General features: G+C 40.9%; 1 protein-coding gene across 2 annotated transcripts in view; it reads left to right on the plus strand.

Moving 5' to 3' along the window:
• SORCS3 (sortilin related VPS10 domain containing receptor 3) overlaps window positions 1-13,201 on the plus strand; it is a 265,160-nt gene extending 251,959 nt beyond the window's left edge. For both annotated transcript variants that reach the window (XM_068198006.1, XM_068198007.1), the window contains exons 22-27: window positions 2,103-2,215; window positions 4,026-4,157; window positions 6,039-6,138; window positions 8,168-8,273; window positions 12,311-12,471; window positions 13,061-13,201. In XM_068198006.1, coding sequence (XP_068054107.1) covers window positions 2,103-2,215; window positions 4,026-4,157; window positions 6,039-6,138; window positions 8,168-8,273; window positions 12,311-12,471; window positions 13,061-13,125 — 677 coding nt within the window. In that variant the 3' untranslated portion in view covers window positions 13,126-13,201. The remainder of the gene's footprint in view (window positions 1-2,102; window positions 2,216-4,025; window positions 4,158-6,038; window positions 6,139-8,167; window positions 8,274-12,310; window positions 12,472-13,060) is intronic.
• Window positions 13,202-15,381: the final 2,180 nt, after the last annotated feature.

A 15,381-nucleotide genomic window follows, 5' to 3' on the forward strand; every position in this document is an offset into this window, starting at 1 on the left:
CAGACAACATAGCTTACCCTGTTTGGGGCTTGATAAATCCCGGGTGAAAAGGCTCTCTCAGCAGCTTTGACCAGGACTTCTAGAATCCCACCCTGGGCCAGTCTTTATTTTCCTTATCCAGTTTTTGGCATTCAGCATTTGAGATCAAGCTTTTCTTTGGACTTCAAGTGTTATTGAGAAACCTGGGTTTCAAATAACTTGGGCTACTTTGAAGCCCAGCACTGTGTAGCTGCACTGTGTGTGTCTTATTTCAGTAATTAAATACAAATAAATGTCCCACTGTATACTCAGATTTAACAGCAGCTATATAGATATTTATTGATTGTCTGACCATGACATGCAATAGTCTTTAATAATTTGTTAATGTGATTTAGTAATAACTGGACTTGCTATTATCAAATATTAGGAACCTTCTATTTCATAATTTTGAGCACTGTAAAATGCAGTGTTTACTTCTTGGAAATTTCCATCCTTCCACTAGTTTCTGGAATAAACCTTAATCAAATATGTTTGAGTGATACCCACAGGTGATCTTGATCTTTAGCCCCAGTAGGTCCCACAGAGAGCTCCTCACTGTGATTTAAACACTTTGGAAGAAATTTTACCATTCTGTTTAGAAGATCCAAAGTTTTGGGTTCTATTACAAAGAGAAATTAACCTATTTGGATCCAGTCCAAATAGTCCTATCCAGTGCTGTGCTGCAGACTGACCTGATCTAAGGAAGGAGTCCTCCCAACCCCTCAGTCTGGTGATGAGTTCAAGTCTGAGTACATAAATAAGTGATGACTTTAGTAAACTTGTCCTCTAATAAACTTGTATCCTAATCTGTGTCCTGAGTCAAGTGATTATGGGTCTAGGCAGTAATCTAGGCATGGATTTCTGGTGTTATCAGTGGAGGAGATTTAAGCAGGTATATTCTTAATTTGAGATGAACAGAAAAGAATTTGCTCAAAAAAGAAAAAAAAATTGGACTTGGTACAAAAGGGTCAAAAGTCAAAGACTTTATATATCTCACTCTGGGTCAAAAGTCAAAGACTTTATATATCTGACTCTGGGTTAAACCTTCAGAACCTAAGAGACTTTCCCTGTCCTCTTTGATACTTGATTTATTTAAAAATATATTACACCATCTAAAAAGAAAGAACAGTTCTTACAAAAGATGCCACATAAATGGTGTGCTGGCACACCCCTGCTTTTCTGTGGATTTCCTCATTTATACTCTGGCAGGTTTATCTTGATCTAAAACTAGTGCTTACAAATGATTAATGGTACTTATTTGAAGTGTCTGGAGATCAGTTGCTTCAAGGTGAGGCACAGAACATCTCCAAAATCAGAAAGGAGAATCTTTTACTCTGAGAACTTTCATAAGAGTGTGGTTCCCATTCTGAATCTTTGCCTCCCACTGACCCATATCTGTTGTGCACAGCTGCCATAAGGATTCCAGGCTTGGTCTTTGGTCAGGTAAGCAGGGCGAGTTGGAATTGGAGAAAAATTAAAATAGTTCTGCATTTTAAATCTAGGAAGCTTTTCTTCCTCCCAGCAATCATTCAGTCAGGACAGAACTTCCAAGTGTTTTGTCAATAGCCATTGCTTGATGAGCCAGTCATTAGCACCACTGGGTTCTCCCTTGCTGGGGAATTAACCACTCCTGATTTCTCTCCAGGAAGATAAAGAGAAAACATAATTTACAGCAATTGTTCACTCTGCAAGTGTACAGACAGGCCTGCCAAATTTCAGCCAGGTGTTGCCTTATTTGCTGTTCAGCATTCTTGTGAGCAGAATCTGAAGAAGTCGAGTGGCAAAATTACAAAGCCCAGAGGCATCACAAAGGCATCCTCTCACCTCTCATTCTTGGTTCTGTTTCTCTAGGGAAAGACAGAAATTGGCAATAGGTCAAAAGGTCCTTTATAAGTACCATTATAAGCATTCTTTCCTTGCAAGCTCTCTATCCTGCTTAGTGTTATACTGCCTTTTTCTTCTTTCAGCCTTTTCTCACTCTCTGGCTTGAAGATATTTATGGTCCTCCTGTTGTCTCACGCATCCTTGTCTGTACCCTAAACACTGCCCATGTAATCTTCTCATAAATATCTTTTCTATTCCAGAGTATTTCCAATCTCAGCTCCTGTCATTTTCTCCCAACTTGGACTACCATAACCCTGACATCCCTGAATGGAGACAAGATGTTGGCAAAGTCATCAAGAGAGCACTAGCACAGGTGAGCATCTGTTTCCTTGTCTATACTAACATTGACTAGGCTGTTAAAACATGGACTTTTTTGACATGCTAGCTTAAAAGAATGGGTAAGCACAGCAGTGATGACACTGTCATTAAAAATCAATAAAAAGCTTCTTAATATGCTGGATCTTTTTACAGAGCTGATCTGTATTGCTGATTTTATGGAAATATTACAATTACTTTTATTAATATTTCTGTGTGTTTTTCAGATTTTAATATCCCTGAGGATTTTGCAAATTCTAGATTGTAATCCTATCATCATTATCCTTATTTTTCCAAGTTGATATGACAGTATGTACTGTTTTCTAGTCCAAATATTTGGTTAGTGTTAGTGTGTGTTGTTAAACAGCTGATCCACTTCATCCCAGAAGACAGACATTGTAGTGTTCTGGATACATGAGGAAGATATTTTTATCTCTTCCTGATAGTCAGGAGTTTCATATGCAGCTAAGTGTAGCAACTGGTGAACATTTTGAAGCTCTTCTGCCTTTCCAACTGGGGCAAAAAATAAGGATTCAGAAGGAAAGTAAATAAACTTACCTTTAAAATACAGGATAAAGAGAAACTTCTGTAGTTGGAAGATACTGAATCTTCCTTTGGGGTTAATTAGAATATGTAAACTAGTACTCATATTCTTTCAGGAAAGGGGACAGAATAACTTATGATATCAAATAGTCAGGGACTTTAGTTTTATGTGAAATTAGGAGCTAGATTTAGACAAGCTTTTGTGGGTTTGGCATTTTGCCAAAAATGTATCTCATTGGGGGTTTTTTTTGCTTTAGCTGCAGCTGTTCTTAGAAATGGAGGATGATTATTTTAACTGGGAAAGTACATTCCTACTCAGCTTTTCTCATCTGCAGCCCACTCAAAATTCACAGGTTGTAGGAGTTTCCTTGGTTGTTTTTCCATCCTGAAAAAAATGCTAAGTTTATTTTCTTTAAACTTTTTCCCTTTTACTATAGTAAACGAGTCAAGCTTGCAGGACAAAAATAATTAATTAGCTAGTAACTGTGAATGGTTACAGAACAGTAGAAATCTGGTTTAAGTTCTTGCTTGTGTATCCCACCAAGAATGGGCTGCCCTATTGGTACATTTCAGCTCTGGAGTGAGGTGGGGTAGGACCAGAGAGCTAATGGAGTTAATGAACCTCATGGAGCAGAGCATTTCTGAGGGAGGGGAGGCTTCCTGCCCTACTGAGGATGCATGGCGTGGATTTTCAAAGAGAGGGAAGCAGCCTCAGCGGGCAGGTCTTGCTGAAGGCAGCTGCGAGAGCCTTGGTTCAGCAATCTGAGCAGTTCCTACCACAGCCCTCCTGGTCAGTCCCAGGAGTAAAATCTCCCTCTGGGGACATTGCTATTCAGTGTGGATCCCTGTAACCTGATAGCAGAAGGTGATTGCAGGCACTTTTCTTCATATTGTCCCTGTTGCACATTTACCAGTGGCTGCTCTGAGACAAACTCTCTGGATCTGACTTTGGCTCAGTTATTCTTTTGTAGCAAGGAGGACTATATGGAACATTCAAACCTGGAGACATGCTAGGTTTGGACTTTGGGTTGAGATCTTTGGGCCCAGGAGTGTTGTCAAGCCTACATTCACTTCTAGAAAGGAAGTAGAGTGCATCTTTAGCAGAAGCTCAGTTTCTGACCCACCAAATAGGCAGAACAGCTCATTAAGACCACAACACCTACAGTGAAACAAATAACAATTTGATAGGAACACCATTTCTGAAAGGCAATGGAAACATAAGGAACAAAATAGCAGCTACAGACCTCTTTTTACTTTTCTTTTAGGTGACTGGTATCCCTGATGAACAGATCCTGGTAGCTGTGTTCCCTGGGCTGCCTACTTCTGCTGAACTCTTCATACTGCCCCACAAAAACACAACAGAGAGGAGGAAAAGCAGTGAGGCTGATCTGGAGCAAGTAAGGAAAGAAGGATTCACAGAACATTTATTCTTGTCATATTGCTTGCAGATGGGCCCCTGAAGCTGCACAGCATTGGAAGTACTTACAGTAACTGTGGTGGAAATGGATGCATCTGGGATTGTGGCAGTAGAGTTTATGGCATTAAAGAAAATTATTTTCAGAGGAAAACCAGGATTTTCTAATACCTCACTGGGATATGTCACAGTCTACTACTAGCAGAGATTCTTTCTAAATCAGTGGAGTGTCCTTTTTACAGTAGTTACGGCCAAAGGAACCTTGAATATGTACTCCCTCTACTCCCTGGAGGAATGCTAATAAAGGGAGGCCAAAGCAGCAAGATAATATACTGAGGTTTACTAAAAATAAATCAGACTCTTCAGCTCATAGATCACCACAACAAGACCTCTTTTTTTCTTTTTCTGCAGCAGTGAACGGCCTGTGCAAACTATATTTGGAAGTTACAATATCCATCCATTTAGATAAATAGGTAATTACAGTGATGTATAGCAACAGTGATATGCAGGCAAGGGAAGAACAACAGCACTAGGCTGCTGGAGCTTTCATGTTAGAATTACCAAGTGATTAAATCAGGTCTATAAAGGCAAAGGAGTGAAGTACTGCTGGAAAGGCTGCTTGGCTCTAGCTAATGTTCTTGTATGCAGTATTTTTTCAGTGTGCAAACTATGTGTGAGCCCAATGCCAAGTAACTCTTGTAAGTTTGGATCGAACATTAAATTATTCAGAGGACTGGTGAATTCAGTGGAAGTTCTTGTCACCCACTGATTAAAGTCAGTCCCTGCAGAGTAGTTCCTTTGTCCTAGGAAGTTATCAAAGCTGGTCTCTTAAATTTATGGTGGTCAGTGTGTAGGAAAGATGCATTGAGGTGGGAAGGTTTGAAAGGCTTTTTGGAGGGATGGTCTTGGAGTAATTTCTGTCCTGTCCAGTAGGATCTACAAGTATTAAACTCCTTCTGAACAAGCTGTTGTGTCAATATTTCATGTATCAGTGTTATGCTGAAATCTCAATTAGATTTCTGACTAATTGACTATGAGGCCCAAAGCTCTAGTGCTCTAATTTTAGTTGACAGTCTACTCAGTTGTACTTTGGCAATTGTTGTTGCCTTCTGCTTGAGGAGCTTTGCCTGGAGAGTAGGTCATTAGAACTACTCATTAGCTGTGCCCTGTCCATCAGAACTACTCTATGGAGATCAGGCATTAACAAACTGAGGCTCTGGGGTGATGTGCTGAGTATGTGCTCTGGGACAACCAAATAACACATCAGAGCTGGGTTGCTGATCTCTCAGCTCAGCAATTCCAATATATCCAGTCCAAGGCCCCTTTTCTAAGTGAAGGACAAATATGGCAAATTTTCCATTGACCTAAACTGGATTATCTCCTCCCCAACAGCCTATTTAAATAGAAGCTACATGACAGGATCATTGGGAAGAAAGAAATGTAGGTCTGGACTGCCTAATTTAGTTTCATTATCCACCAATGAAAGGCCAATATGTCAGTGATTTCCAAATGCATTTGATCAAACTCAAAGGATATTATGGAAGGCGAAAAGGTCCTTAGTTATTTTTCCTCTTCCCATAGCCCCCAGAAAAGAAAAAAAAAATTGCAAACCTTCTAGGTTTGCTTCCCAGGAGAGCTATAATAACATACAATGAGAGTCTCATAAGTTCTGTAAGGGACAGTTACATGCAATGACACCCAGTTCCTCCTATAGCACATGTGCATTTCTCTCCACTTCCTCAGGCCCTGCTGAAGCCAGTAAGAGATGTCAGCCACTGTTAATGGGCTTTGTGTATTCCTGAATGTTCTCCAGACTTTGCAATCTTCTGTAGTTTAACTGTGGTATCTCTTCTTATTTCATCAGGTGGTAGAAATCCTTTTTAATGCTCTCAACCAGAACCTGGTCCAGTTTGAACTGAAGCCTGGCGTTGAAGTGGTTGTGTATGTTACTCAGTTAACATTAGGTGAGTGTGGAGTCAAAGGCACAGCTGTGGTTCTCCTGAGGCTTCAGACAACTCCAGGAGAATCAGTCTACATCAGAGCATTCACAGTTTGGCATGTGGCAGTGGGCTATGTGCCAGTTGAGACATTTTGGTAGAAGCAGGAAGTGTAAAAACCAACCCATAAGGGGCATCTTCATGCTCCAGTTTGTACAAGTATAAAAAGTACCTTGTAAGAGTTCCCTGTGGCTTAATTAACAAGTGCATTGGTGTTTTTCAAGTGTTTTAGAAAACCAGGTGAATGGTGTTCTATTAAGTCCTTATTGAGCACCTGCAGAATTCAGTGGGATATTACTAAGTTTCATGGATGTTGGATCAAATCCTTATAGCAAAGGGCTTGTTACTGTTATGACTAGCTAGGAAGATTTAAAGGGGCAAAGCACTCTAAAAAATTGAGGCCTTTTACAGGGAATATGTGCCTGAATGTTGACTTCCAAAAATTAGAACTTAAATTTCAACACTACCTGTCTCCATTTTTGTACAAAGTAACAAAGAGTCCACTTAAGCTTTGTCAATGCCTTTACTTTAAACCAGCCCAGTGTGAAGGTCTCAGCTATTGATGAAACAGTGATGGTTACAAAGAAGGTGATGGATTTATTTTTGCCCTGTTTATGACTATCCTTGCAATTGTCTGAAATGTGGGATCTTGTGCAAGTGCCCTTGCTGATGGCCTCTCTGAAAGATCTGGATTCATACCCTACAATAATACACTTCAGCTTCTTCTCAGAGAGCCAAGAACTGGGCTAAATCATGGCTCATGACCTTTGCTACAGGTATTGCCTTTTTACCTTTACTCTCTAACTGCTCCTTTGGAAGGTGAGTCAGATGCTAATAGGAGTAACCTGAAATTGATTAAATTGCAAAATTGGGAATGTGATAAAATGTCTGAGGTCTCCAGGTGGCTGGAATTCTCAAGAATCTGGCTTGGTTCTAGCAAGGCACTGCATTTAAATTGTTTTGCAGCTATCCTTGCTCCCTCTATAGTGCAGGTGCAGCATTTGTTTCATGACCATTTCCATAGTGTTTTGACTTGGGTGAAATGACAGTCTTTCCCACAAAAGAGTCAGAAGTATTAGCAGCAGAATACTGGCAGGATCAGACTGTTAGGTGTGGAAATTTGACAGTGAAATCAGAACTGACTCTATTTGCATGACTTTGAGTCTGTCTTCAGGGTGATGGAAAAAGAATAGAGAATAGTAAAACACCAAAGCCAAATATTTATGCAAAATGAGAAACACTCAGCTGCTACTTATAATCATTTGTGCATCATTAGAGACTTCTCATCAGACACTTGATCTCAGCACAGTCCTCAGGCCATTAAGATGGTGTGCTCTGATGAGCTCTTGGAATAGCTGCATAAACAAGGTATAGGAATATACTGTATTTAGCCAGCCAAAATGTCAAGGATAAAAATCTCCAAAATATTATAATGTATTGTGTGATTGAGTCCAGGATTATTGCTTTGGGCTCCTCCACATTATGAAACTGACTCAATTTAAAAGTCTCTAAGGTCCTGTACAAGGATGGACCTTGAGGCTTGTCACAAGAGTAGATCCCTGTCACATGTGAGATAGATGACTATCCTTGGAAGATGGGAGTCGTGCTGTTCATTGATGCTCTAAGGTATCTTCTCTGAAGGAGAATGATATTTATTAAGCCATGCTTCATAAAATTCATTTCCACTCTAGTACCTGGAAAAACCTGAAAAGTAATAGCCCAGGGTGTTAATACAGGAGTGACTGGGCATTCAGCTGAGCATGGCTTGCTCTGCCTTTCCACTCAGGGATGTTAGACTGCACTGTCTTGAAAAAGAGCCTTGACTTTTGAAGGACAAGAGAACCAATTTGTTTCCTACTGATTGGTCTTGCCAAAACCAGCATGCACCATGCAGTAGTGATAAAGCAGATGTGACAGAGTCGAGCTCAACTCTTGGTACTTAATGTATTTCCTTGTAATATCCCTCAAGTGTAATGCTTTGCCTTTCCTCCTGCAGCACCCCTTGTGGATTCCAGCTCGGGTCACAGCAGTTCAGCAATGTTGATGTTGTTGTCAGTGGTGTTTGTGGGCTTGGCTGTTTTTTTAATCTACAAATTCAAGAGGTAAGTTGAAAAACTTTGGGATGGGAGGAAGAGACTCTGGGTAGTTTACAGGAATCCTAGGCAGAAATGCCTGAATTGCAAATGAAGAGTGAGCTGTGCTGGGCATCCGCCTTCGATGAATGTAGCTCCCTATTTCTGATACTTACAGAGGAAACCATCTACTGCTGTTTCACCACAAAGATGGTGCTCTAAAACTTCATCAAGAGCTCAGAAATCATCTTCTGCTTCAGCAGATGTATTCAAACCACGGACCAGAAATGGGAACCTTTGTGCTCACTGAATACTGAGATACACAAAGCAAGCTTAGTCAAAAACCACATGATGGATGACTTCACACAGTCTCTACCCACCTGCCCAGCTGCCTTAGTGCAGCAGCATCTCATTTGTATCTTGTAAAGTGAATAGGTTAATCTTGCAGAGGAACAGGTGTGTTTATGTTAAAGGTGGGAGACTCAAAGCCAGAAAAATTTGTGTAAAGCACCAAAATGCCTTTGGGAGTATGTGCTGAGATTTACCTTGACAGATGTTAATATAAACCTTTTGCTTCCAGACAGCAGGCAGGACCAGGTCTGGCCTGTGGCAGTTGCCTGCTGCAAGCTGTGAAACAAAATATGTGATAAGAATGGCCTGTTTGCTGAAGGTCTGCTTTATGAAGATATATTTTAGGCAGATGGAGCTCCTTAGGAGGAACTTTGCATTCAGTACAGTACTTACAGTATAAAATGGTCTGTGTGCCTAGATCCTGACCAGAGGCCAAATACTGTGTTGGAAACATAAGCTGAGTCTGACTTAAAATTAAATAAATAAAACTTTCTGGACATAGTAGTGCCTCTAAATAAAAAAACAGAGCTTTTCCTAGCCAGATTCCAGCTAATTGTTACCTTCTCCAGCTTTTCTGCTCCCCAGGATAAGGTTAGTATTCTCTAAGGATGTTAGTGGCATACAAACAATATTCAAAATTAAATTATATGATAAGACATCTATCCTAATCTCCATGTTTAAAGTTTCCCTCCTTGCTAGCATCTTGCATTAACCATTGTCCTAATCAGTGAGTAGCACTCTTGTAGTGCTTGATCCTGTGCACTCTGCTAACTGTTATCAAGCTACCACTGACTTCAGTGGCCCAGGACAATTTCCAGGAAAAGCATTTGTGTGACTCTGCTCAGACACAGACTTCAAAGCATTCAGCACGACCTCCTTTTGCAGCCTGAAATCCCCTCTCTGCTTCTGTGAGGTGACTACAGCTTCCCAGGGGATTGGGATTTGTTTAAGGCATCGATTTAACAGTGTGCTGGGGAGGCAGCTGATGATTACTCCCACACCCAGATGTAGGATGAGGAAGGCGAAGAAATCTTCCTGGGAAATGTGACAAGCTGTAGGTACAACCCTGTGTCAGACATGCTTTCCCTTGTGTTTTGGTGAGATGGTTTCCTGGGTTTGGTCTGATGTCCTTGGCCCTGTGGTCAGCAGTTAGCACTGCTGTGGTTACCACTAGCAGTTAAAGAAGGGTCTTTATATTCCAGCTGCCAGAGAACAGAGAACAGCGAGGAGCTTGTTAATGCACTTTGCTCTGGCACTCTCCGGGTCATTTTCTGCTACTACATCTCATAAAACTGACTCTTGTACTACTTAAGCACCCTGAGCTTTGAGTATAGCAGCCATCAGCCTTCTATTATGTTCTAGGGCTATGGAGACCCTGCCTTGTTAAAATCTCTCTGAAAGTTGATTGTATGACAAATTGGGAGTGAGGAGGAAGGTGGTCAGAACATCAGTTTTGCTTAGTACAAAAGCTTATTAACTGGCTGTCCCCTCTTATCTCTCAGTCCCAAAGGGGATAAACCCAGATCAAATTGACAAAATTTAGGATAAGTCATATACACAAGCAACTTTTCAGCTCTGTCTAAAACCCCTGGCTCACTGGAGCAGAAGTGAGAGCATGCAGTGATTCTTAATGGAAAAAGGGGAGCAAACCCAAAAGCTTTCCTGTGGCTCTGATTGATTCAGAGGTCCATTAGCCACGTGTACTTCTCTGGTTAATGGTGGTCCCAGCCTGGATACAGAACTTCTGCTTACAGGGAAAGGTTATGGGAGAGCATAGGCTGACATGATTTTATAATTCTACAAATTCATAGATTTGGTGCTTTGCTGGTTTGCACACAGACTCCTTATTACGAGTCCATCAATTTATAGACTCAGCAGGCATGTTAAACACTGCTGCCAGAGAGATGCTTATTGAGGAGGTCCCAGTGGAAAAGAAAGGAAGAGGGGAAAAAGTATGGAAATTATCTGTAAAAAAGTTGCTTCTTTTCTGGAAGACTGAGCATAAATCAGTCAATACTGTGTGTGTATGAGTGCTGAGCAGTGGTGGGGCTGTGGGGCAGTCCATGTGTGTGTCCTGGGACAGTAGTGCAGGATTTTGTGCTTGTGTGTGCTCAGAGTGATGTGGTTGTGGCCACCCGTGTCTGTGTGAAGTACCTTGGCTCTCTGCCTCACAATTCTAAAGAGCTTTTCTCACCTTTCCACACAAAGTTCAGAGACGATCACTGTTCTGCTATTGCATTGTTTGGAAGTAGAACTGTCTTCCACTATCTCCAGGCATGTTCTGATGTCTCTATACATCTCTAGACAAATTCTGGGCACTTAAATCCTATGGGAATGCATGAGTTCTCACTAATTTCCTGTGTAGTTCCTATATCTTCTTGTGGCATTTACAGCATATGTAAACATTAGAAGGTAGGAGAAAGGGAGAAGATAATGAGATTTGTCATCTGTTGCTAAACATCCCAAATATGTCCTGGCTTGATGGTGGTTAAGAACAGAATGCTAAATGAAGCCAATAGCACAAGTTGGTTGAAGCCAGAACTTCACTGGAGTAAAATCTGTATAGACCTATTGAATTCATGAGAGCTGAGGCAATTTCCACTGCTTTCAGTCTCTGACATATCCAACAACAGACAGATCAGCATAAAGACGTGGCATTTTATATTACTTCTTTTGAACACATCTTCTTTCTCTCTCACTCCTGTGTGGTTTAAAGAGCTCAAAATATTCTCCAAATTTTCCATATTGGAGCAGTGTGAACTGCATGGCAGGAAGACTTTCTAAGAGCATTAGGAAAAACAGTCAACTTCCAACAGGCAATGCAGATAATCATGCCAACCTCCATGATGCTTAACACATTCCTTTTCAGGTCTCTCATTTAAACTTGCATTCCTCCAGGGATTACTACCTGTCTGTCTAGGCCTGTATAATCTGTCTACCTGCCTGACTCTCAAGGATATCATTCCAGCAGGCCAAGGTAACTTTGCCTGGGAGAAGGAGGAAGAAATAATCCCTTCGCTTTCTTGGCTTCCTGAGCAGCAAGGAAAAATAAGTCGCTGCAAACTTGCATGATCCATAACATGACAGACTAGTTTTTGCTATGGAATGGTAACAAGTAGACTTTGGATGGGCGTTATGAGGTCCAAATCCTTTCTGACTCTGATGCAGGAGCAATTCTTTATAACTCTTTCAGATGTGGCAATTTCTTCTGAGTCAGTGTGGGCCTGTCAGCAGCAACAAGCCCAGCAATTTTTTTTGCTCAGTTGATACTAGTGCCAAATTGATTTTTACTTTTGGTTTCCAATGCAACACTGATCATATAATAAATGCTGAGAGAGTTGACAATTGCAGCTGATTGCAGTTAGTTAATTGCTGTTCTCTGAGCTGAGTGCAGTGTCCACTGTGTGCACGATTTCTCATTTAAAAGGGCAGAATGCTGAAGTTTGCAGCTGAGGGAGCCTTTGTGCACATGATATGAAGACAATGGCCTGAGATTTGGAATACCTTGGCTGTTACTGGAATTAGTGGATGCTAAGGGCACTTTCAGAGATGAACATCCATGTGGTACTTTCACCATTCTGAGAGCTCATACTTTGGATCACTGCCAGTGCTGCATTTCTGGGATTGGTCTCAGCTTAGTTTGTCTCATTAATAAATGACATGCTGAGGATCCCTGTGTTACAAGCCATAACCTCTCAGTTTCTTTTTCTGTGCAGGAAAATCCCTTGGATTAACATCTATGCCCAAGTTCAGCATGACAAGGAGCAGGAAATGATTGGCTCAGTCAGCCAAAGTGAAAATGCCCCCAAAATCACCCTGAGTGAGTTCACAGACCCTGAAGAGCTGATGGACAAAGAGCTGGACACACGAGTGATGGGTGAGAGACAACTCTCAGCTGAGTTCTGTTCCACAATCCGGGTGAAGATTTTGGTTTTTTTGGGTATTAGGAGAGGCAGTGACTGTGACCCTGGGTAAAAGTAGAGCTCTAGGGCACGGGGACAGGGAGTAAATCTCTCTCAACAGCAGGATAATGGAGTTTCTCTTACAGCTTTTCAGCTTTTCCCAGGGTAGGAACCTGGCTCCAGCAGTAGGTATAAAGAAGTCAGTAATAGCTGTGGCTCACACCTATTCCTGCTCATGACCTTGCCTCTCTTGTGGAGGAGTGCCAAATTCTTACTGCACTCTTAGAAGAGTCAGTTGAGCCAGGCTCACACTGTTGGTGTGCTGTGATTACAAGCAAATATGTCCCTAATAGCTTAATGAGTCTACTGCTGGTCAGCTGAGCTGTAGCATTTGAGTTTTCTGCATGCTCCCTGCTTATTGCAAATACATAAAAGAATGTGTTACGTTTAAGCATCTTTTCTGTCCTTACACTCACACTACCACATCCTAAAAAGTGAGAAGCAATATAGACCAGACTGTTGAAGCCACTGCACTGATTTTCTTCTCCATTTTCTCCTCCACAGGAAGCATCTCAACAATTGCCAACAGTGAAAGCACAAAGGAAATCCCCAACTGCACTAGTGTTTAATACTGAGAAACCACTTGGTCTACAGCATTTCTGAATTTTTATTTGTAATAATTATTGTTATAATTATTATTATTATTATGAAAAAAGAAAGAATTATATGTCATTATTATCATTTGGGAGGGAATAGGGTGGGCTTTTTGTGTTTACCAGGGCTGCATTCATAAATAACAGAGATTCTTCATATTTAGGGAATATACATCATATTAGAAATAAAAAGCAAAGAATGAGTCAAGTGTGCAAAGAAATTTGAATGCCAGCTTCCTGTTAAATACAGAATGGGAATTAAGCATTCAAATCCAACAGATAGGTGTCGTACCTTAGGCAAGATGATGTAAGTAAATTGTCCCTTTTCAGCCCTTTTCAGAATAAGTCATGAATCAGCTGCTTCATCCTGCCAGAGGGCTCAGACTGGGTTGTTGGACCAGGCTCTGCAACATGCCAACATCCCTTGCTTTCCAATGACATGCATGTCTCAGCTTTTTGCAGGCTCTTGCCTCTTTTAATTGCTTTTAATTTCAGTCACCCTCTGGCACTGCTGACTGCTGAGAAAGGGAAAAAACCAAAATCAGAGCAAACAGACACGTCAGTGTTCCTTGGACTACAGACTGGCTGGAGGGGACAGCACCACAAGCAGTGAGGAGCAAGCCTGAGTTTATGAATGCAGCCCGAACCCTGTGCATGTGAATAGCGAGGATGCCGAAGGCCTACTGTAGATAATTATAATGTACATAGCTTTTTATTTCTTGGGAAATAATTTAATGTTTAGTAAAAGAAGATATGTTTAAAAGAAAACCTGAACCACACGCACACACATGCACGCCCACGTGCACACACATACACATGTACACGCCAGCCAAACAGGGACCCTGGTGAGCACTTGAATCACACTTTGGTTCCAAGCGTGTTCCAGTTGTCTGTCATATTTCAATCTGACACTGCTCTCTATAAAGAGAGTAGTTTATTTCTCTATGTATAACTGCAAGCCTTTTTTTACATATATATACATATACATATATATATATATATATATATATGTGTATATATATATATATATATATATATATCGTGTCATTTCCTGTGATGGAGCAGAAAAAGATATTAGCAGGCCAGACTATCAGACTATGAGCCTGCCATGAATATGTTAATGATGTTTATAATCCATTCATCTCTGTCACTGTTGCCCACTTCTGAGAATGATCTTAGTGACATCTGTTAGTGAAAATGAGGAAAATAATCTTGAAATTATCGCCATCTCTCTGTGGGTAAATATCAGCAGCCTTGCCATACCCAGCACAACCTCAGCTCAACAGTGGGGCAGGATGCAGTAGCTTTATTCCCAGGGGGAAGTCATGCTTTTTGCAGTCCAGCTGATGCAGTGAAGTGCTATTTAGGATGTGTAAGAGTAGTACATTTTGGCTGAACATGATGTATGTGATTAGGGACTTCTCTTTGGGGAGGGCAGTGGAGGGTCAGACCTGCATTAATGACTATGAAAGGTTTTTTCTTGTGAGTGCTGCAGAATGGCAGCTTCCAATTCAGAGTGGACATTTCTGGATGGTGGGTTGGTGTTTTCTGATTAGAACTGGGAGGTTAATGAAGAAAAAGTATTGAAAAAGCTCTTTAGAAATTTTTTACTACACTGAACTGAGGATATCCCTATGAAGAGGTGGAGTTTTGGGGCAAGAGGTTGACTTAGTGGTGAGTTACTTTTTATCTATTTTTCTTGAGTTGATGATGTCAAAAATGAACCTTATTCTGCAGAGTATTGACTTGCAGGACCCAGCAGGAGGGTAAGGAAGATTGGGGGCATGTCTGGGAAGATGTTCTAGTCTTTGTGTGCTAACAGGAGGCAGAAATGACAGCAGATGACAATGTTTGTTATCATTTCTTAGGATCTGAGTACAGGACTTAAATAACCTTTAATATTCCTGAGCTGAAATGAGGAGATGGCTGGAATTTATGTGTTACTTGCTATCTCTGCATTGCAAGAGGCCAGTGGGCTACAAACCAGCCTCAGCCACATGCGTTCACTCTGTTAGTGGGCTGGAGTGTCTTTCAAAAGTTAAAATCCTGATGGCTCTGCAGGTGGAGAGAAAAATGGTTAAACACAATTTTGCAGAACTCAGGGGATGTTTCAAGATTAATATTGTAAACCTAAAAAATAAGGAAAAACTCTTTCTTGAGAAGTACTAAAACTAAATATTCTCAGTTCTTTTCAGTCAGATTTGTGGATTTTTTTCTGTTGATTTAAAAATA

This window comes from Anomalospiza imberbis, chromosome 8 (genome assembly GCF_031753505.1).
Source record: "Anomalospiza imberbis isolate Cuckoo-Finch-1a 21T00152 chromosome 8, ASM3175350v1, whole genome shotgun sequence".
Lineage (NCBI taxonomy): Eukaryota > Metazoa > Chordata > Aves > Passeriformes > Viduidae > Anomalospiza > Anomalospiza imberbis.